Consider the following 22,795-nt stretch of genomic DNA (forward strand, 5'->3'; position numbering starts at 1 on the left):
AATGGCGTGGGCTACATTTTGGGAACCGTTGTGTCGAATTGCTCCCTAAATTCACCTTAAAACGACCAGGGTTTTGTATTATGCGAGAGATACTAAAGAACACCATCAAATTTTGTTAGTTTAGCAGGACTGTAGGTATTCTTTGATATATAAATTTAATTAATAATATTTCTTCAAGATGGCGACTGGTTTGCCTCTCAGAGTGGTAGTCACATGCACTAGTTAGAGAGAACGACACATACAATCAATCTTTTATAGCCAACAAACGAAAATAAAAATGACAGGATGTGGTTTTATAGTCAGTATAATAGATTTATCAATGGTTGCATGTCAATATAAAATTGAATGCCTGATAAATCTCGCTTGATCTCTCACCTTTCACCTTCAACCCCACTCGACAGACAAAAATGGCTGCCTCATTGCAAGGCATCGTGAGGGTCCTGTGCCGTCTGTCGCCATCAATTTTACATCCAATACGACAATACCAGGTATAATATTGAATTTTCTTCTTGTTATACATGCCTGTCATCCGATTGACCTATTTGCGATCGCCTGGTTCGAATATCTTTACATGTTGTCAAGAAATGCTGGACGCTGCCAGGTTGCTGTAAAGTTACCAGTTAATTTAACAGCAATAACACTCTTTCATCATAATATATAATATGGCTCAGTTAGGTCAAAGAGCTGTTTGTTTCGGCTTACATCCCGTAACATTCATGGTAATGATCACCTACTAGAATAGTGTCGTATACTATGTTAAGCAGTGTTAATGCGAATTTAATGTCTTAAGTCATGCAACTCTACGCTATATTTCAAATTTACAGGTTATTTAGCTTCAATGTTTGAAAGACAAATTTAAACCGACCACATTCTTATGGAGGATGGCAGACATGTACGTTAGTCATTGGGCTTCATGCATCACATCACATTTAACCCAAGCAGCCTCTTTAATTGTGCACACAGATAGCATGAGTGGTGGAAGAAATATTCATATCATTTACTTATGTAGAAGTACCAGTACAGCAATGTAAAATACACCATTACAAGTAAAAGTCCTGCATAAAGGGTTCTACAAGAGTAAAAGTACATAAGTATTATCAGCTTGATGTAGGAAGTATTGCAGTAAAAGTAGTGGTTTGGTCCCTCTGACTGATATATTAGTATATAACATCATTAGATTATTAATACAGGAGCATCAGTGTGTAAGCAGCATGTTACTGTTGTAGCTGCTGGAGGTGGAGCTAATGTAGTCCAGTGGTTCCCAACCTAGGGGTCGGGCCCCTCCAAAGGGTCACTAGATAAATCTGAGGGCTAATGAGATGATTAATGGGAGAGGAAAGAAGAAGAAACAAAGTTCTGATACACAAATCTGTTTTCAGTTTTTGCTCTGTCTGATTTTTGGGGAAATATTGAATCATTTGAACATTTATTGAAATGAAACTATGTGAGAAGTTCAGAGGGAAAAATCACTATTTGGTGGAGCTGTTAACAACTCATACATCTGAAATATGACCCTGACTACTCACTGCTACACCAAAAAGGTTAGAAACCACTGGTTTTATTTTTAACAATGTGTTGTATTTTAAAAGCTTGTTATATTATCCATTGTGTCAAATCTTCATCTGAAAAGTAACTAAAGCTGTCAAATAAATGTAGCGGAGTAAAAAGTACAATATTTCCCTCTGAAATGTAGTGGAGTGTAAGTATAAAGTAGCATCACATGGAAATACTCAAGTAAAGTACAAGTGCCTCAAAAGTGAACTTAACTGCAGTACTCAAGTAAATTTATTTACTTTCCACCACTGGATGACAAATTTTGACATGCTGAACAGCAAAAACACAGGTGTAATTAATCGCAGTAACAATGGCTGATTTTATAGTGCACCACCGTGGCTTCCTTGGACACTTGAATGGAACATTTTTAAAGTCCCCCTACATTCAAAAATACGTCTGTCTTAATCCTACTTTCGGCTGTTTGAGCTTCACTGTGCAGAATGGTGTATGTGAAGAGTTTGACACTAGAAGGCTGTTTTCACACTCACCTGCTGAGAATGGAACGTTTCTCTGTGCTCACTGAAAATACAATTTTAAGGGGCAGGCCTACAAGCATGACTTTTGACATCACAACTATTTTGGAGCCAATCGTGGTCCAGTATGTAATTTACACAAGTGTGATGTGGAAACCTGAAGCCTCCAGTGCACACACACTGAGAATGGACTTTACAGTGAAGTAGTAGACATTTTGTGTCTAGCAGTTACACTTTTGAAATTAAATATATTTGCATATTTATATATTCTGGACTTTTTAATGAGGGACAAGAAGAAAATGCCACTTTAAAGATTTTAACACAGTAATTATACTGTTTTATTTTGTGCTATCAGACACACATTATTGTTCCAAGCAGAGTGTTTCTATACGTCCTCATACATGTGTGGAGGGGACATTTAATGTTATCAGTTCCACCTGTGCTTTTCCTGCTATGACAAATAATGTCTGCTGTGAAATGGTTTGTTGTGAGGGTGTTTGGTATGTCATCATGACAGTGGTGAGATGATTTTTCTTTTGTATCTTCAGTCCTGTCTTCACAGGTTACCTGCAAGAACATGTCCAGATCTCTCTGCATTTGCACCTCCACGTCACTCTCTCTGCCAGGCAGTGTCACTCCAGGATGAGGATGCTGCTCGGGCTGCTGAACCTCTCATTCGCTACAAAGACAGACCCTGGGATTACTTGGAGAGTGAAGGTTTGTAAAAAGAAAACAAGTTTGGTCTTTAGCAGCTACACTTGGTTTTGCCAATAAATCCCTTTCCCCTGACAGAGTACATTGAGAGGTATGGAACCAATCCAGTGTGGGCAGGCTACAGGAGGAACCACAAAGGAGGCATTCCCCCACAGAAGACACGCAAAACCTGCATTGTAATAATCTATTTTTTAGTTACTTCAGATACCTTCCACTAGTTCCATGCATTACAGCTGTCATTTAGATTGACCTCAACACTGTTTCTGTTTCTTTAGAGAGGAGACAAGATATGTGGAAACCCATGTCCAATTTGTCGGGATCCAAACGTTATTGTCCATCATCAGGTGGGTCATCATTTTAATCACTGTGATGGCCTTACCACACATTAGAGTTTAGTGGTATTGTCATATTCTATTATAAGAATCTGGGAAACTGGAGGTTTTTACTTCTTAGCAAGCAATGTATCAGCTTATTTAACAGACATGTCCCTCCATGAGTCTTTCTATTTATGCAAAAAAATGCTCTATATTCACTATGTAGGTTAATGGACAAACTCGGTTCTTTAAAGTAATGTAAAAATTAAAAGCTATATATTGGGGTGGCTATGGCTCAGGAGGTATAGCGGGTCGTCCACTAATCGGAAGATTGGCGGTTCGATTCCTGGCTCCACCAGTCTGCATGTCAAAGTGTCCTTGGGCAAGATACTGAACCCCAAAATGCTCCTGATGGCTGTGCCATCAGTGTGTGAATGTGTGTGAATGAAAAGATTTCCCCTGATTGGCAGGTTGGTAGCCACTGTACCCACTCAGCGTATGAATGTGTGTGTGAATGTGACACTTAGTGTAAAAGCGCTTTGAGTGGTCAGAAGACTAGAAAATCGCTATGCAAGTACAGTCCATTTACCATCTATATGCAAGTTTATGATGACAAAATGATGACATAATACCATAGACTGTAAAAAATATGAACGTAGTCACTGTGACATCACCCATTGGTTTGTGGGCTGCAGTTTTGAAACATGGATGTATAATAAGAGCTGGATAGTGCACTGCTCAGCCTTGCAGCCAGTTTTTCCTGGTGGCCACTTGCAGTATTGCAGCAAAAAATCCCCCTGTGGCCCAAAAAGCATTTTCCCCATAGACCACAGCTGTAAAAGAGACGTCTGTAAAACTGTTGACAGGACACCTTGAACTGCAAACAAGGTCAATTATGACTCATTCTATTATGAACCTTTGATCCATGGAGGTTTTATATTTGTGAAACTCCTCGAGCCAAGAAAAGCGATTTAAAAATCTGTGACGTCACCACAATGTAAAGTCTATGAGCAGAGTGTGAACTTTCAGGCAGGGCCAGCAGGGGAAACACTACTGCGCATTTTCAGTGGGCCACACAACATGGAAGCAAACTTGGAAATTGTTTTTGGCGTACCAGCCGAGCAATTCTTATAGGACTGAATGAGCGGCATTTTTAGTCTGGTATCCAGTTCTTATAATACATCCATGTTTTGAAGCCTTGAGTTCAGTGATTTCACCATCGCCATCTTTTATTTCACCATCGCAATGTTAAAATTTTTGGAGCCAGAAGTGACCATATTTGGACGAGAGGGTGGAGCTGACCATAGCGCTAGCTGCTTGCTTGGTTAGCACGATGCATTTACAATCTATGGTTAACAGTGATCATGCTAATGATAACTTCTGGTAGTGAAAAACAGGCCTAAAACCATTAAAACAAAATGTACTCACCAGAAAAACTGAACATCCGACTCCTTAGAGGGTCTTTTACCACAACCAAATGCTGAACAAAACTTTTTTAGGCAACCAAAATGTTAGAATTAACTTAAATGAACTGAAAACACACTGTGAAATGGCAGCAGCTATACCTATACTCTGTGAATGTGGGGTTACACCATGGTTACATTTCGTAATCAATGTTGTCACCGCGGTAGCGACTTGTCAATCACAACATAGCCACGCCCTAAAGTATACGCTGCTTTATCATCTATTTCACTCTTAAACAGGGCCATAATTTAAAATGAACACCATGATGCATTGAAGAAGACTTGAAACTAGTGATCGAGACCATAAACTCATTACGAAAGTGTTTACTGAAGTAATAAATCAAGTGAGAAGTAGGGTCTTTTTCTCAGATTTCATACAATCAGACTTCTTTTTGCAGCCAGTGGAGTTGCCCCCTGCTGGCCAATAGAGAGAATGCAGGTTTAAGGCACTTCAGCGTTGGCTTCGCTTTTCAGACTGGGAGCTACCTGCTTGCATAACACTGGCATTATTGTATAATTCCCTCAATTATACAATATATATCTTACATTAGCACATGTATTTAGCATTAGACCACAGTTATACTTAAAGTCCCCCTCCACTCAAAATGTGCTTTAATATTTCTTCATTTGAATGTTTGAGCTTCATTGTGCAGAATGATGTATGTGCAGTCTGTTGTCACATTCATCTACTGAAAGAGCAAAGTTTCTCTGATTTGTGTCATCACAGCTAGTTTGGAAGCAGACTGTGGTCCAATATGCAAATTACACAAGTGTGATGTAGACATGAGGGAGGAGATGCCTTGAGAATTTTGAACTATTTAACTGAACTTTTTTTGTGGAAAGGGCACAGTGAACTCAAATTATTCCAAGCAAAGCATTTTAATGTCTTGAAGCATGTCTGGATGGGATCTGTAACATGTATATGATTGCAGTTTAGCTGCATGCTTCATTCTCTCTCTTAATTGAAATGTGTCTTCTCTTGTAGAATGTGAAATTGTTGCAGCAGTTCATCAGTCCCCACACAGGAATGGTGTATGATCCCACTAGAACTGGTAAGACACCATGTCACACGGCCATTGAGCATGTCATTAAAGTGAGTGCATGTATTGATATGTACCAAGCGGGTCATGTTCTGACGGTTTTTCTAGGTGTGTGTATGAAACAGCAGAAGAAACTAAATGAGGCAATCGACACAGCACGAGACCACGGTACGTTACACAAAATGTTTTATTAAGTGCTTTGAGGTCCCCATTTTATAGTTGTCTCTCTCTTTTGAACCCTGTTGATTTTAAATATACATTACTTCAAAGACCTAAAGAAATTACTATTATTTTTACATAATTATTTTACTTACAGGTACTGTAAATTAATATCCCCCGTACAACCCCCTATGATTTATTTTAAAGCATTCTCATAATGGGTTTAGACTTTCGGCCCAACCACGTTACTGAGACATTATATCAGGGCTAAGGCTGCATACAATAACAGACAATTTTCTTAAAGTTACTAACAATCCACATCTACAAATAAGATACTACTGATTGATCTCAGGATTATCACATTGAGTGTTTTTACATTGGTTTTGCACACCCCTACTGAATCAAACAGCAATTTTGTCCCAACCAGCAGTCCACAGCCCAAAAGATATTCAGTTTACTGTCAGAGGACTAAAGAAACCAGAAAATATTCACATTTTAGAAGTTGGACTCAAAACTATTAATCAATAAGTTACAGTTGGCGATTAATCATTGCAGCTCTAGGCAATACAGTGCACTACTCAAAGATCTTGATATTCTTGTTCGTAGGTTAGCAAAGTGGGTTTTACAGACAGTTAAATCTTCCAACACCAAAGTGTAATGATTTCTGTTCAGCGTATTAAGACTTCTAATTAGATGTGGGATGAAGATTAATTTTCTTTATTAGAAAACAGAACCAGCAAGACATCACTAACACCTTGTCATTACAGGCTTGCTTCCCTTTCAAATACCATATGTGGAATTCTCAGTAGAAGACTACTCCAATTCCCATGATGCTGTGGGGTCCACCCCACCTCCCCCATCCTTAACCTCTGGTGACACCTGGTATAAATGGTACAGTGAGATATCACCTGATCAGAACGAAGTGGCTAAAGTCAAGAAGATGTACAAGGCTTACCTGAAGAAGGGACTACAGACTCAGTCCTGTTGATCATGCTGTGATGGTGATGTCATTAATGGAATAACTGTACACATTTGTTAAACATGTATATCAGATCATATAAACCTGTTTATATGATGTTGAATCATGCACATAAAGACTGCACAGTGAAACAAAATGAAAAATGGATTTATTTTATTGTTTGGCTTTAGGATCGTAACCACAGACCACTATTCAAGACATTGTATCTCTCTCTATTTATAGAAATGAATGGTAGAATTAACACTCCAGTACATTATCTGTCCAACTCATTACAGATGTTACAGTCCAGAATAAAAGCAACAACAAATCCAATGTTAGTTGTTGAGACATGCTAACCAGTCCATGTGGAGTGTGGGTAGCATATGATTGAGAGGGACAGCCTTGTGTCCTGACAGCAGCTCTGTGGGATCATGGGTGGACCTTGTTGACCATGGTCTCTCCCAGGGCCTCCAGCACTTCCCGTTTGTAGTCGTCGAAGTCTCCGTCAATCTGGTTAACAGTACAGTCCTCCACCACCCACATCTGGCACTGAGTCTCTGTGATGAGCCGAGCATCATGACTCACTATGATCACAGCTGGATGACAGAAAAAGGGACAGTCTGTTACTCAACCAATACACTGATGTTTTAAAGATGTGCTAGACAGGTTTATCTTATTAATTGATCATTCAAACATAGTCTTGCACCATCCACTCATTGTCTAGAGTTTTTACTCACATCCAACTGAGAACCTGATCAATGCATCAATGGCCTGATCTCATCTAATTTTAGCTTATTACCAATAAATCGGTATATATATGTTTATGGAAGCTTGTTTCTACCAGAAAAAGAAAAATATATAAATGAAATGTTGGTAATGACAAAAATAAAAATACTTGCGAAACTCATTTATGGCATACCAAGTCAAAATTATGAGAGTCAAAACAATTTGATATACCTCAGCTTTGACTTACTATTACAAAATTGTGACGTAGTATCATAATTTTGATATAGTATTTTCACTTAGTATGTCATTATTTTAACGTAATGCAAGTAATTTTAATTTATACTTATGTGTTTTTCTAGAGGAAATGTGCTTCCAGAATATGTTGTCTGATCATTAACAGTAAATGTCACTACAGAACTGTCAAAATTATGAGGGACTTATGAATCAGTGTTTCCATTACATAAAATTTCCCACTCACTATATCTTGGTCACTATTCTTTAAGAACCAAATTCAAAGGATCCTTATGTGTACATTAAAAAATAAATAACCTGCCTGTATACAGTACCAGTCAAAAGTTTGGGTACAATTTCTCATTCAAGGGAATGGGAAAGTGTGTCCAAAATTTTGCCTGATACTGTATTATCAGAGTTGTTTTAACCCTCAAATATCAATATTGGCCTAAAAGGCTTAGCATAGCCATAAGGCACTGACATCAAGTGCACACACTTTTAATCAAACATCTTACAATAAAATCAGAACCAGCAACAGTAGCAAATAATGTCTTGGAGATCCAAGTGACCAATAGTTATGAGAAATGTTTGAAATTGATGTCATCTCATCCCCTAAAACATGCAGAGCTGTAGAGACTAGTTTCAGTTTTGAAACTGACCACTGCATAACTTCTCACCAAAGCAACACAGAGTGGCTGTTAAAAAATTAATGAAAATACCTTTTTGGTTTAAGTATGGTGTTCTTCTTTAACACACTTACTGTGAACCAGACTGTTTTTATAATAACCCAACATCCTGGCTACATGACAACATGAATGATACAAAAACTAAACACAATGAAACGGTTTGAAATTTGGACAAGAAATCTAAATTTGAAATAGGTTAAGTTTAGATTCAGTAAGTTTCCATTCATTTTACTACAGTATGATGATCAATTTGAGAATTGGATTTAAAAAACATAAAACATTACAGCAGAGTTTGGACAATGTTCTGCATGATATGCAGTAAAGTAGCAAGAACATCGTTACGATCCTTTGATTGGTAACTCATGAGCCGCGAATGGATGCCTCACATGAAACGAGCACTCTTGCTGAAGTGCTCCACATACCTCCTTTGTATTCATTGATGGCCTCTGATAACGCATCAATGGACTCAATGTCAAGATTGTTAGTGGGTTCATCCTACAAGAGGAATGCAGAAAAGAAGTCATTCACAAAATTCATTCAGGTAAAACATCATCAGTATGATAAAAGGTTTGCTAGTTCTCACCAGGATCAGTACATCAGGCTGACGACAGGCAAGTTCAGCAAACACTACTCTGGCCTTCTGACCACCTGTTTGAGGACAAATCCAGACACCACATTAGAACATGCCTCCTTCATGCCAGTTTAATGTAAATGTCTTTTAACTCAGGTTCATACCGGACAGTTTGGAGATCTGAATGGTGTGTGCATGGCTCTCCAAGCCAAAACGTCCCAGGCACTTCCTGCCGTCCTGGTAGGGAAGGTTGAAGTTCCTCATCAGGTACTCTGTGGCTGTCTCCTCCATGTTCAACTGATCAGCATACTGCTGGTTGAAGAAGCCCACTTTCTGCAAAGAAAGAGAGAGAGAGAGATTTTCTGTCTTCAGTAACATTTTATTGAATGAAGTGGTGTACAATGGTGAATAAAATGCCAGGGTAGCTTGCAAGTAGCAGTTCACTGACTAGCCCTGGGAGTAGTCACTACTAGGGCTGCAACTAACCATTATTTTCATTATTTTCCTTATTGATTAATCTGTAGATTCTTTTCTGGATTAATGGATTAGCTGTTTGGTCCATAAAATGTCAGAAAATGGTGAAAAATGTCAATCACTGTTTCCCAAAGCCAAAGATGACATTCTCAAATGTCTTGTTTTGTCCACGACTTAAAGATATTTTGTTTATTGTCATAGATGACTAAAGAAGCCAGAAAATAATAACATTTGAGAAGCTGGAACCAGAGAATTTGGAAATGTACTTCTTAAAAAAATGACTCAAAATGATTAATTAATCGTCAAAATAGTTAGCGATTAATTTTATAGTTGTCAACTCATCGATTGAATCGACTAATTTTTGCAGGTCTGGTCACTGCATCAACTAGCATCTGGCTCCACCTATTTCAGGTGAACGAGTGACTGTGACTTTATGGTGTGACGCACAGTGTGTATTTTAGACTCAAACATCAACAGTAAGTTACTTACCAAACGATGATTCTTCCTCATCTCACCTTTAGTCTGGAAAAAAAAAAAAAAAAAAACAGATCCAGTTCACTCATGAGTGAATCACATATTTTTGTATAATTTAATATCTGCATATCTACATACTTACAGGATTTAATTTCCCAGTGAGCAGTAACAGCAGGGTACTCTTCCCAACACCATTGGGTCCAACTATGCAAACTGAAGGTAGGCAGGGGGAAAAAAAATATGTCAGAATAGAAACACTGTGGAATGGTAAAAGGTGGGGTCAGGATGTAAGGTTGAGAACAAACCACAACAACTAAGCTTTAATGATGCAGCTTCTGGTTTTTCCGCCCAAATCTCAATGTTAACAATGTAGTGATCTCCTTGTGTCTTCCATGTTTAGCTCTATTTAAATCCCTACATCTGAAGTTCTAAAGAAGATACTGTAGTGTTGGCAGGGATGATTCAGCCCTGATCTGCCCTCTAGTGGATCAACTGCTTAATCCTCCAGGTACACACTGAGTATGTAAACTGTTTTTGTAGCTGCTTCTTCACACACGAGTCAGTGTGATCATTTGTTTGTTATATGTTATTAAAGTTCCTCAAATTAAAGTAAAAGCTGCTGCATACTTACTCCTGGAGTCCATGTCAATTCCAAAGTCAACATTCTTGAAGAGAGGTTTCTGACCCTCGTAGCCAAAATCAACACCTGCATAGGGGTTAAACAGGGCAAAGCTGGAATAAGGTTATTGTGTCTCTGTGTGATGTAATGCCTCTATTAGATGACATTTATTTAAGGTCTGTTCTTTATACCACTGCATAAACTGGTAAAAAAAATTATACACTCACAGCCAATCATACAATCAAATGAATAATGCAAGTTCCCTTAGACAGAGTAATGGCTGCTGCTGGAGATGTTAAAACAGCATATAGTGGTCTATGAAGTGGAGTCTGATCCTGAGTGAAGGGGAAGAACCTGCTGTTGTGCAGTTGAGATTTCAAAAGGATGTTTCAGAACAGTAAAAGTCGTGTCTACTTTTCTGAAAAAGTAGCCACAGGTCACTAACTAAGCTTTAGCACACTTCCAGTGTCCTGCTTTGTTCCTCATCTGCATGAAATGCAAACTCCGACTACAGAAGTTGCGTACACACTCAGCGGTGGCCTTGTGCTAACGCTTCCTGCATATTTGACTCTTGGCTGTGACGTACTGACGGGTTCCGCCTTAACACCGCTCGCTCTTGATCCATCACAAAGATCATTCTTCTTGTTTTCCACAAAACCAGCCCTTGAAGGAATTTGTCTACTCTTTCTACATGCACCACATGGAATTGTCAGTCATTAAAGAGGGGTTTGACATGCAGCAAGGTTCTTCTTACTGTGGAGTCCAAGTACAGGTGGAGAGAGAGGTGGAGGGTTGGGGAAGGTGAACTTGACAGTGTACTCTTTAGGCCTCTTTAGCAACTCTGTGGTTTCCTGGCTCTCCTCCTCCTGACCTCCCTTCTTCTTGCCTTTCTGTTGCTTTCTGGTCAGGGCCTCCTTCGTCTGCTTCTCCTGAGGGGAACATTACAAAAATGCAAAGATTAAATGTTTCGTATTTTTATTCATTTAGCTTTATTTGTAGATTGGTTTTCAGTTTAAAGTCTGTTAATCAGCCTGTTTCTTGGTGGGGGCTGATTCAGAGAGCTGAAAAGTTATACTCACAGCCTGTTTGGTGGACTTGCCACCAGCCTTCAGATCCTTGAGTTTCTTCTCCTGCTTGTCATACTGTTTCTGGAGTTCTTTTTGTTTCTGCACGTACATCTTCTTGAATGTCACTTAAAGAAAGCCAAAGCAAGCACAAGGTAATGAAAAGAAAGGTCTCTGTCAGTACTCAGCTTTGTGTGTCCCACTCTGGCTGATCCACTTCTGTCTGTAGTCTGTCTGTTGCTTGTTTCTCACTAAATTCTGTGTTTCTACTATGACAGCTGGGCTGCTGTAATTTCCAATGAATTCTCTGGATTTCAGCGCAGTAATTATTCAGAGTTTATTATATTCCAATTGTAAGAGAGCTACAAAAATAAGTAATAAAACTGCTGAAAAACAAAAGTTTCTAACGTGTAACACTGTCTATATCCAATCTGTAAAATATTAATCTGAATGGATACTTACAGTAGTTCCCTCTGTAATAGTAGAGTTTCTGGTTGTCTAAGTGGATGATATCTGTACACACATCATCAAGGAAACTCTGGTCGTGGGAAACTATGAGAAGAGTCTTCTTCCAACCTTGAAGGTAGCTGCAGGTAGAAAACAGAACACGAGTCTCTTTAAAGGATGAGCACAGAAATCTCTTGTAACTATCAGACAGCTACAGCAAATTTGCCTTTTTCACCCTGCAGTCATATGTCAAATGTAATTAAATGAATATATTAAAATTGTCCTGTTCCCACTTTTAGATAACAATAGATTTTATTTTGTTATAGACGTAGTGGTGCAACAGGTACGCAGGCTGTATTCACAACTGGGCTCCAAACGGTTGTGCCAATGACATGTTTACCAGCCAAATCTGCCTTTTCTGGCTTCTACTTCTCAGCAGTAAAGTTGCTCTTTTCTTTTTTACCATCACGGCCCTCTTTGCAATGACAAAGACAGCTCTCTGCACTGCTGCACTGCTCCAACAGAGCTTTCCTTATATAGAGAAACGGGGGCGTGGTAATATGCTAATAACCAATAGCCGGAACGTGCCTGTCAATTTAAAGTTCAATCAAAGTTCAATCAGATCTAACTCTTTACTTTAGGGCTTTACTTTACTTTAGTTTTTACCTAATTAAGTTTTTTTTTTTAACTTTAGTTTACTTTAGGGTTGCAACTGACGATTATTTTCACAATTGATTAATCTGTAGATTATTTTCTCAGTTAATCATTTGGTCCATAAAATGTCAGAGAATAGTGAAAAATATCAATCACTGTTTTCCAAAGCCCAGGCTGCAGCCTCAAATGTTTGATTTTGTCCCCACCAACAGTCCACAACCCAAAGATATTCAGTTCGCTGCATAGAGGACTAAAGAAACCAGACAATATTCACATTTGCGAAGCTGGAAGCATTTTTTCTTAAAAAAAAAAAAAAAAAAAAAAAAATTACTCGAAACGATTAATCGGTTATCAAAAGAGTTGCCAATTTTCTGTCGATCAACTATTCAATTAATCAACTAATCATTGCAGCTCTAGTTCATTTCCATCATCCATACAGACATATTCTGACATTAGTTGACTTAAATATCTCCCTGCCATTCTGAACTGCATTTAAAGAAGATCATTAATAAATACTCAGTGATATGATACAGGGAAACACTACAGCTGCTTTATACTTGTTGAGCCAGATGACAGCGTTCAGATCCAGGTGGTTGGTGGGTTCGTCCAGCATCAGGAGAGTGGGTTCCATGAAGAGAGCTCTGGGGGTACAGAAGGTGAGAGTGAGTTAAGAAGAGCTTTGCTCTGACCAGTGTGGGGCATTATGACCAAAAATTTGTAGGTAGCACAACATTTTTTAAGATTCAGGCAGTTTCACAGTATTTCACTTTTTTCCCCTTTTTTTGCATGACTGGGCCTTTCTATAGGTTTATAGTGGTTTATTCTACTGTCAGGAGTACATAGAGTTTACATGAATCACTTCAAAGGCTTGTTTCTGACTCTACAGATGGTTTGTCATCCAACTACAGATGGATGACAAATTAAACAAACAGTATCAATTTGTCCTTTAATTTGGGGGGGGGGGGGGTGTTATGGAATCGTTGGATGTTATGGGACAGAGTGAACTCAGCAGCCACACATTTTTCCGTTTCCTATTTCTCTGTTTAGCGTTTTCAGATTAGGCTAACCTATTGTTATTAACTTTGGAGCTAATCCCCTTCACTTTTCCAACACAGATGTGACTTTTCTTTGTCTTGAGAAGCTGCAGAATTTATCAACTGTTACACTGTAGCCTGTACTGTATATTTACTGCCAGACTGAACACTTACTGCTAACCTTTTCCTCTGCTCCACTCACTCTCACCGTCACTTTTCTGCCCCTTGCTAGTTTCCCCAGGTAACAACACAGAGGATGACTCGCATACAGGAACAGGACTGCACAGAGGCTCCCAAACGCTATTCATTTCAGAATGAAAGGATATTGGCGTTATTTTGGCATTAAAAATTTTTTTTGGCCTGACGGGGGTTATAATTATAGGAGAAACACTGATTCAGTAATCATTCAGTATGTTTAGTAAATGTTGAGACCTAGCAGTCTCCATTAGGTTGGGGCGAGTTCAAAGTTGTGAAAACAACAGGGGTGTTTTTTCACAGGTAATTTGTTAGTCTGTCCCTCCCACCGCAGGAAATAATGGATTAATCCTAGAAGGCTATTGATGTAGCACTTCTCTCCTTATGAAAGTAACAGAGATTATTCATCCAATGAAAATTTGGTTGAATGACAGCCCTATTTCGTTTACATGTATAAGGCTGACTTTCACTGTGGTTAGACTGTAAGGAAACTAAAAAAAAGTACAGTAAGTAAGTGCAGTGACAGGAGACTAATGGAGGTTGCCCCGGTAACCGTCATTATGCATGAGGCCTCGTTTGCCCAAATCTCAATCTGAATCTCTAGAATCTCAATAACTGAGCTCCCTGACTAGCTAGCGACCTGTACCCAAGCATGTTGTTACCCTGCACACTGTAATTTTGTGCAATTATTAGTGTTACAAATTGTTTATGTGTCACAAATTGATGTGTGCAATGGTGTTTTGCACTGTTAAAGAGAGTTAGTTGTGGGTTATTAATTGTTCTGTTATAAAGTTATAACGGTTAGTAAGAAGATAACGCACTTAATAGGGGTCCCCTCTTAATATACTCTACACAGCTTGCCCTGACTGTAGCGTTCTTTGCCCAGAAAAATATTATATATTTTGCTGCCTTTTGAACAGTTACAGCAATTGTTTCAGCTATACACCCGTATTGTAATAAATGAAAAATTCATATCATACGGGAAATTAAAACTGGTATACCGGATGAACTGGTGTGCTGCCCAGCACTATTTCTGACTGGTTAATGTTGGATCAGTTCCATACAAGAAGTTTGTGATATGTACCTGGCAAGGGAGACTCTCATTCTCCAACCTCCGGAGAACCTCTTGGTAGGTCTGTTCTGCATCTCAGGGGTAAATGACAGACCAGCCAAGATCCTTCGGGCCTTCGCCTCAGCTGCTGCAGCTCCAATGGCCCTCAGCTCTTCATAGACCTGTTGGACGAGGAGGAGAAACACAAGCAGTCAGATGATCTGACAGGCTGTAAGTGAGTCAGCAGCCAGACTATCTAAACCACTTCATTTGGAGGTCAAACTGAAAGTAAGCACACCTGAAATGTCACTTTAAATCCCTCACTACACAGGAAAACTGGGTGTACAACAACAGCAAGTACAGACCACAGAGGTTTAACAATGAAGTCAGTCTGTAAATTGTGATGAATGTTTACAGTGGACAGTGTTCACCTCTGCTGCTGGAAACCAGATTATGAGAGCAGTGACACAGAACCAAAACAGTAAAATTGCCATGAAACCAAAACAATGAGCTAAAAGAGGTTAAAATACGCTGTAGAGCTGAGATGAGCTGCAGAATTGGTAACAGTTTTCTATGGGTTCATCGCTACAAGTGACACCTCTCACTTGACACAGTCATTTGACACACTGTTAATTAAAAAATGTTGATCAGTGCAGTTTTAACACCAGTGTAGATACTAGAGCAACACATAAGCACTATTGAGGTGTTCTGTCTGCTCAATTCACACTGTCACACCATCACTGTCTTCAGAACCAGCTGTCTGTGGCCAGCCAAAAGGTCTTCACCAGGCTGACTGACAGCTGACATTCATGTAGGCTTCACAGAGAGAAATCAACATTGTTTTTATTTATTGATTCATTGCTTCAGTGCTACAGATTACCTGTCAATAAGTGCAGCAAAGAGAAAAAAATTGAGAGTGCAAAAAAATTGCGGGTTGTTGGATGACACATCTCACATCTGTCAAAATCAGTGCGGGTTGATAAATTTGATAAATGGTATCTGTCAAAATACTTCTAAAAATGCTCTCTATGTGGATTGGCCTTTACACCCCATGGTACTGGGATGAAAAACCAAGAAAACACTATCTTATAGGCACTGATGCTGCAAGCTGTCCTGACTAACTGAAAAAGTAACTGGTATTTGTTTACCTTGCTGTATTTGGCTTTACAATATTACACTACAGTGGTACACTCACTCACCTTCTCCAGTCTCTCAGCCACACTGTCCTCTCCCTTCTCCAGACGCGCCTGGAGCTGCTTCTCCTCCTCCAGCAGCTTCAGACGGCGGGTGTCTGCCTTCAGCACCGCCTGCACTGCCGGCGTGTCGTCAGCCACCACCTCTGGTGGAAAACACACACACACAAAAGAGTGAGTGGGACAGAACGGCATGGACAGAGACGAGAAGAGAAAGAAATGACAGAGCACATTCTGACTCACCCTGTTCACACAGCAGAACATCGATGTTGGGTGGAATACTGAGAGCTCTGTTGGCTATGTGTTTCAGTAATGTGGTCTTTCCTTTGCTGAAAGACAAGACGGAGAAAAGAGAAGACTGAATCATTTCTTATCAACGTACAGGTGAACATCAAGATAGATGTTGGCTACTATAACAAGCCATAGTGAGCTGGCTTCTGGTCATACTGCAGGGAAAACAATTCAGACTTTGACAGTGCATTGTGCCACTGAAAATGACTTGAATTTTTATAAGTCTGGAGGACAGTGGAGGAAATTATGTAATGTGACAGTAAACTGTGCACTCCACACTAAAATGCTTATTTGGTGTGACTGCAGGTGGGGAAAATGTATATATAATTATGCAACTTGTTGTTGCATATCAAAAGAACAGAAAAGAAAAGAACCAAGGAGACACTGCCAATAAGACAAGTGTGATGAACATTAGCAGTAAACTGTAAATGTAACAGAGAATGTCCAGTATGATCTAGTTTGTGAGAAATTAAATGCTACAGCTATTCCACAACCAAGCAAAGTTTGCAAGTTTTGTTGACCAGCAGCTTAGTATGTTGAGGGGGGGAAGTTAGCTACAGCTTAGCCCTGGAGCTGTAAAGCATTCTCTCCTGTGCTTCAAAATAAATAATGTCACTCTAAAAAGATCTGACCAGAAGTCATAAAAGTTATTCAAACCTGTTTATGTAACCTATTTTAATATTCACAATTTAGAGGGTGGCAGTGGCTCAGGAGGTAGAGCGGGCTGTCCACTAATCAGAGGGTTGGTGGTTCAATCCCTGGCTCCTCCATTCCGCATGCCAAAGTGTCCTTTAGCAAGATACTGAACCCCAAAGTGTGTGTGTGTGTGTATGTGTGTGAGAATGGGTGAGCACAGAAACATTATGGGGCGCTTTGGATAGTATCGCTCCTGTATGCTGTATCAGTCCTGATGAGCAAGCTGGCACCTTGTATGGCAGCCTCTGCCATCAGTGTATGACGCTCATCTTGTTTTTGCCATCATAATGTACCCATCATGTTGCATAATCCAAGTATATGTGGACTGAGTTTCACAACTGAAAAATGCTCCAGTGCCACAGTAACGTGTTCAGTATGGCAGAAAGCACCTTCACCAGATTCATCCTAATCAGAGTGTGATCATATAAAATAACTCAAAGTTAAGTAAAAGTCGTTAGGTCTGTGTTTGTATTCACAGCCAGTCATTGTTTAATAAAAAACAAAACAAAAAAAAAAAGGTATTTACCCATTTGGTCCAACCAAACCATATCTTCTTCCTGCCACTATCAGAAGGTCAGCATTGACAAAAAGCTCCTTGCCGTGGGCAGATATGCTGAACCTCTCCAGCTAAAGAACACAAATAGAGACCGTTTCTACAGTATATGCAACATGCAAAACTCTTCTTTCAGGGTTTAAAGCATATTAAGAACTTTTTCATCATTGAGAAGACTGTAAGATAGGTAACCTTGATGTCAGAGGCATTCTCCAGCATGGCCTGTCTGGAGGACATCTCAGCCTGGGAAATAGAGAAATCTCCCTCCAAGTCATTCTGAGCACGAACACTGGCCACCTGACGTTCATACTCCATCTGTAATCAAACACATCAACACAGACTTATAAGAATCAAAAAACGCAAAATAAACCTGAACACATCATCAGGGTTACTTTCTGAGAATTGACAAAGCTCCTCCAGAGCCACAGGAAACTGTTTTCACAGTTGAGTAGCACTGACCAAGACCTAAACTGTCTGTAATTCCCCTTTAAATAAGAGGTTGTTTTTATGTGATACCATTTTCTGAAATGAAATTGTACAAGGTAAATGCATCAGACTATAATGTGATTACCTGTTTCTTCTTCTTCTTCTTCTCCTTTTTGCTCAGGTTAGCAAACGGGTCATCATCCTGTTGCTTAGCCTGCTCCGCAATGACATCCTCAGCACTCTGATTACAGCCAGAGACAGATAAAAGTTCAAACACTGATCCAGAGCAGAGACAGAAGGGACAGCCTGGCAAGACAAACATACCATCATCATGTCACCTCCGTCACTATTCTCCTGTCCCTCATCTTCATCCTCGCTGCGGGGGCGCTCAGATGGTTTTCCTTTCTACATGGACAGAGTGAAATCACAACATGGTTACCTGGAAGATGCTGAAAATGAAAGAAAAACGGAATAAACAGAACCAACATCAGGGCTTATTACTCACCTTCTGTTGGTCTTTCTTCCCCTTCTTTGGCTTCTCGTCCTCATCATTCTCTGGTGACTACAAAACAGAACTCCTTAGGGAAATATCTGGCTCTTTAACTGCTAAATGCGCCGCTATATTCACCAGCTAGCTAGTCTACAGCCAACTGTCTGTTTGTCTTTTGGTGTTGAGCAGGTAGTGTACAGCGACTTTTTAGAACTTTTTCCCTGAAAACAGCTGCCTGCTGTGGCCCAAAACGACACTATGAGCACACTGAGAGTGAAGCAAAACAATAAAGTTGTGAACTGAAACTCCAATAAAACTCCATGAAGCTGAAGGGAGCTCCAGAGTCGCTGACAATTCTTTCGAGGTTCATCAGTACAAGCAAAGCCTCTCACATTATACGTTGTCATTTTGTTCTTTCTTACTATAAAAATATCAATTATAGCCACTTTAACTTAAAGACCAGGTTCTGATTTTTTTCAAGTCTGTCTTCATATAATACTCTCATTCCTATATGTATTTTTGAGAGAACATGCCAAAGAGTAGAATCTCTCAGATGAGGATAGCTCACAACTGAAGCTCATACTAGCTTCAGCTTAACTTAAGCATGCATTTTTACTCAAAACAAGGACTGTGGAATTTGTCTCCTGTCTGTGTATTAAGTTGGAGTCAGGATATGGTTAGCCTATTATTCCATTAAAGCCTGTGGCCCACTTTGGGCATAGGCTGCCAACAAAGGCTCTCCGGGCACCCCAATGTGGTTAGCCTAGCTTAGCATAAAGACTGGAATAAGGGAGAAACAGCTGGCCTGGCTCTGGCCAAACATCTAGAGCTCACTGATTAACACGTATGTGTTGTAAGAAAGTAAGTGAGCGCATTTTTCAAAAACATGTATTGTCATTTTAATAAATGTTGAATGGTTTGTTATATTTAAGTATCTGTCTGTTCTTAATATGTAAGCAAGAAATAAGCAGGGCACTCACTTGTTTTTCAGCACTGTGCAATGTCATTCATCCACACAGGTTGGCTACATATCCCACTTTATGCCATATTTACTAAAACAAATATACTAAAACATTGTTACACAGCTGCTCTTACTTTTAAGGCTAATTTAAAGGATTATTCTTGTTTATTAAAACGTGGGTATTATTTTCATAGTTTCACCCATCATTCTTATCAGTAATAATATAAGAAAATAATGATGCTTATTTTACTAGTGGCTAAATTTGCGATTTTTGTATTTCTAATGTGTTCTTGTCATAGATATTATGAAGCTGCACCCACCTTGGACAGCTTGGCTTCTGCCTTGGTCTTTGAAGTTTTCTTTTCATTATCCTTCTCTGCCTCATCCTCCTCATCGGATACAGCCTGACAAGATCAAACACACAATTCACCATCAGCAAAGTTAGTTATGTCAAGAGGCTCAGAATGATTCAGTTATTTTACATTTTAGATTACAGGTTATAAAAAACCTGTGATGTGCAAGGCAGATGACAGAGGAAACATGTCAGACATGAAAAGATGAAAGAAAAAGAAAATGATCTGTGTGATGCCTATATATGTTCCAGTAATATTTGTCCATGGAAAAATTAGTTGACTGAGGAGAGAGGTTAAAAGGGAGGAAATAGAAAGATGATAAAAGGGAAATAGAGATTTTCCAGCACCCACCTTCACTTTCTTAGGCTTAGATTTATCTTTTTTCTTGCCCTTCTCAACCTCCTGTATCAAAGATGCACAGATAAGTACAGATATACCCAGTGCTTTAAGAGAATACAGATTCATAAATCTGTCAAAGCAGAGAAGTTGCGGTTGCAAGCATCAATTTCAAAAGACAACACATTATTCCTCTTTAGTATTCATTATCAGGTTTCACTCTTGTGCCTGTTAAGTCCCAAATACCACCACAAACTGCTTTTATGCCACATTCATTCATATTTGAACAACTGCAGGAAAGGTTCACATTTTTAACTTAATGAACAACTGAATTCAAGAGGGCCACTTCTCCTTCTTATTGTGCTCATATTAAGAGCTTTACATATACCAGAGCCCAGTATGATAGTGTTTAAGCCAGATTTGTGTTTTAACCCCAGCAGCTCATTTACAGTAAATCTAAAGTAAAGGCACAAACATGCCTGTCACAAAACTGCAGTCATGACACTGTAGTTCATCGACAGTTTTAACATGGCCAGTCTTCTGCAGGATGAGTCAGAAACAGCTGCATTTTCATGATTTCCACTAAATATATTCATCTTCAAGTTACAATCTCGAAGATTTCATTTAAATAAATGTCTGTTAAATCACTAAATAACTATCTATCCCCAAATGAGGTAACATAATGGTGACTGGGCCTATGGTCTGCCGATGAAAGCCCTTGCATTTGCAGCATTGTAATTATCATAAACTGCTTGCCAGTGGCGATTTCCCGCCATGTATTCAGATCAGCGCAGCTGATGCAACAGACTCACTCTTCATTCGCTTCTGTGTGAAGCGCCTTATCTTTTAAAAGCTTTTTCTTATTGACTTTTTAACTCACAAGGCTTTTATTGCACGTACAGTAACTGTCTCTCCTGTGCTGCGCTGTGTGCAGCACACACGGAAGAAAACAACATTATTGTGAAGAACAATCATATGATATGATCATATCACCACAATATGATTCTACTGAAAGTAATAGTCAATAATATTGCATTATTGGCCAATCCTATTAGAAATATTTGCTCTATTAATGAACTACTATATATCAAGGCTATACGTACATAATTGCCATGTTTTGCATTTAATTTTTTCAGCATGTTTTCAACATTAGTGTCATTTTCTCCCTTCAGTAAATCAAACATGACATGAATATGGCATATCTGTACATACACTTTATATAAATGTGGAGATGAATAAATATAGAAGCAGAGCAGAGTAGTAGTATTAGTAGTAGTAGTATTTCACAAACGTGGCCACTCGGTAAAACAAAGACTGTCTGTTAGTTCACATATAAGGAACTATACAGTATGTATGCCTACAAAAGTATTAGTGGGCAGACATACTGCATGTTAGGGAATTAACAGGAAAAGTATGGTGACACACCAAAAACCTAAGCTGAAAAGGGTTCAAAGGGCCCCAAAGCCAGACCTTCTGGGTATTATGACTGCTGTTAAGATTTGTTGTTGGAAAGCCAAAGCTCTATAATGTTTTGAGCTTGGGTGTGAGGCTGTACTGGTAAGAACATAGGGCTGGGCGATACAGCTAAAACATTTATCACAATACTTTTCTTTTCACATCAGATGATACTGATCATCTGAAAAAAACAACAACAAAAAATTGATCTCAAAAATTAAGATCTGGACAAAAAGTCAAACAACAAACAAGTGACTCAGTTGGCATACTTAAGTGTAGTTTTGGTGGCAGTTTGCTCTTATATTCTTTCATTCTCCATTATTACTGAGACTGACTTTAAACTATTTGATCTACCGTATTGACCCGAATATAAAACAATATTTTCTTCTGAAAATTAGGTTTGAAAAAGTAGGGGTCATCATACATTCAGGGACTAGACAATTACATGTTCACAACATCATATATCCATCAGAGAGTGATGAATTATGAGTTGTTTGTAGCCTTAATGTTGCTAGGCTAGCAAGTTTCTTCCATTCTGTTTATGTTAGAGTCAGCACTAAAAGAGTTTGGTTAGCCCGGTTTAACGTGCAGGAGTTTCTGAAGGCTCCTGTAACGTGTTCTTCTGCTGCAGAGGACATAAATTCATGACAAGCGAAAATGCCGTCACACAGCAAGGACTGAATCATCTGTCAAACAGCAGAGAAATACTGCTGTCACAGATGATGAGGAGCTCAAACAGACAGCCTGAAAAATGCTAATTGCTAGAGAAAATCATTTTGACTAGGGATGCACGATATTATCAGCACGTCATCGGTATTGGCCGATAAAAGCTCTAAAATGAAATATCAGCATCGGCAAATTCTGCTGGTTATGAGAGGCCGATATGTCGCCATCTCTCCGCCACCTGGCTGTGCTTCCCTTGATGGACTGTGTCACCCTGACGGTCCCGGTGCTTCCTCCACAGGCTCCACTTCACTCAAGCTGCCCATCAGACCCGCTGCTTCTTCCCACTTTAACCTGAATAACAAACCGGGGCTCGGTGCTCCACATAGAGAGCCAGGGCTAACGTTAGCTGGGAGGCTATCGAAGGCTAGCTGGCTCCTCCGGTCATGCTGCGGCTAACGCTCCGCTAGCCTCCCA

At 39.4% G+C, this 22,795-nt stretch overlaps 2 protein-coding genes across 6 annotated transcripts in view; one reads left to right on the forward strand and one right to left on the reverse strand.

The window, feature by feature from the left end:
• On the forward strand, positions 1-6,839 carry mrps18b (mitochondrial ribosomal protein S18B). Of its 2 annotated transcripts, none has more exons than XM_044336411.1 (8): positions 1-135; positions 402-488; positions 2,576-2,744; positions 2,820-2,917; positions 3,017-3,085; positions 5,504-5,570; positions 5,667-5,726; positions 6,485-6,839. In XM_044336411.1, exons 2-8 carry the CDS (start codon positions 408-410, stop codon positions 6,703-6,705), a joined length of 765 nt encoding a protein of 254 aa, XP_044192346.1. In that variant the 5' UTR covers positions 1-135; positions 402-407; the 3' UTR covers positions 6,706-6,839. The 2 variants fall into 2 exon arrangements, with proteins under 2 accessions (XP_044192346.1, XP_044192345.1); XM_044336410.1 differs by having other exon boundaries at positions 3-131.
• The window catches only part of abcf1 (ATP-binding cassette, sub-family F (GCN20), member 1), a 26,050-nt gene continuing 10,087 nt past the window's right edge, over positions 6,833-22,795 (reverse strand). For 2 of the 4 annotated variants that reach the window (XM_044336404.1, XM_044336403.1), the window contains exons 7-27: positions 20,216-20,266; positions 19,832-19,915; positions 18,566-18,622; positions 18,385-18,465; positions 18,206-18,301; positions 17,827-17,949; positions 17,608-17,708; positions 16,338-16,423; positions 16,101-16,240; positions 14,935-15,083; positions 13,179-13,262; positions 11,983-12,107; positions 11,536-11,648; positions 11,211-11,385; positions 10,469-10,543; positions 9,980-10,050; positions 9,853-9,885; positions 9,054-9,222; positions 8,902-8,966; positions 8,741-8,813; positions 6,833-7,271 (exon numbers count right to left, since the gene is read on the reverse strand). In XM_044336404.1, coding sequence (XP_044192339.1) covers positions 7,105-7,271; positions 8,741-8,813; positions 8,902-8,966; positions 9,054-9,222; positions 9,853-9,885; positions 9,980-10,050; positions 10,469-10,543; positions 11,211-11,385; positions 11,536-11,648; positions 11,983-12,107; positions 13,179-13,262; positions 14,935-15,083; positions 16,101-16,240; positions 16,338-16,423; positions 17,608-17,708; positions 17,827-17,949; positions 18,206-18,301; positions 18,385-18,465; positions 18,566-18,622; positions 19,832-19,915; positions 20,216-20,266 — 2,118 coding nt within the window. In that variant the 3' untranslated portion in view covers positions 6,833-7,104. The remainder of the gene's footprint in view (positions 7,272-8,740; positions 8,814-8,901; positions 8,967-9,053; positions 9,223-9,852; positions 9,886-9,979; positions 10,051-10,468; positions 10,544-11,210; positions 11,386-11,535; positions 11,649-11,982; positions 12,108-13,178; positions 13,263-14,934; positions 15,084-16,100; positions 16,241-16,337; positions 16,424-17,607; positions 17,709-17,826; positions 17,950-18,205; positions 18,302-18,384; positions 18,466-18,565; positions 18,623-19,831; positions 19,916-20,215; positions 20,267-22,795) is intronic. The other 2 variants (XM_044336406.1, XM_044336405.1) reach the window with 1 other exon arrangement.

The sequence above is a fragment of the Thunnus albacares genome, chromosome 19 (genome assembly GCF_914725855.1).
Source record: "Thunnus albacares chromosome 19, fThuAlb1.1, whole genome shotgun sequence".
Taxonomy (NCBI): Eukaryota; Metazoa; Chordata; class Actinopteri; order Scombriformes; family Scombridae; genus Thunnus; species Thunnus albacares.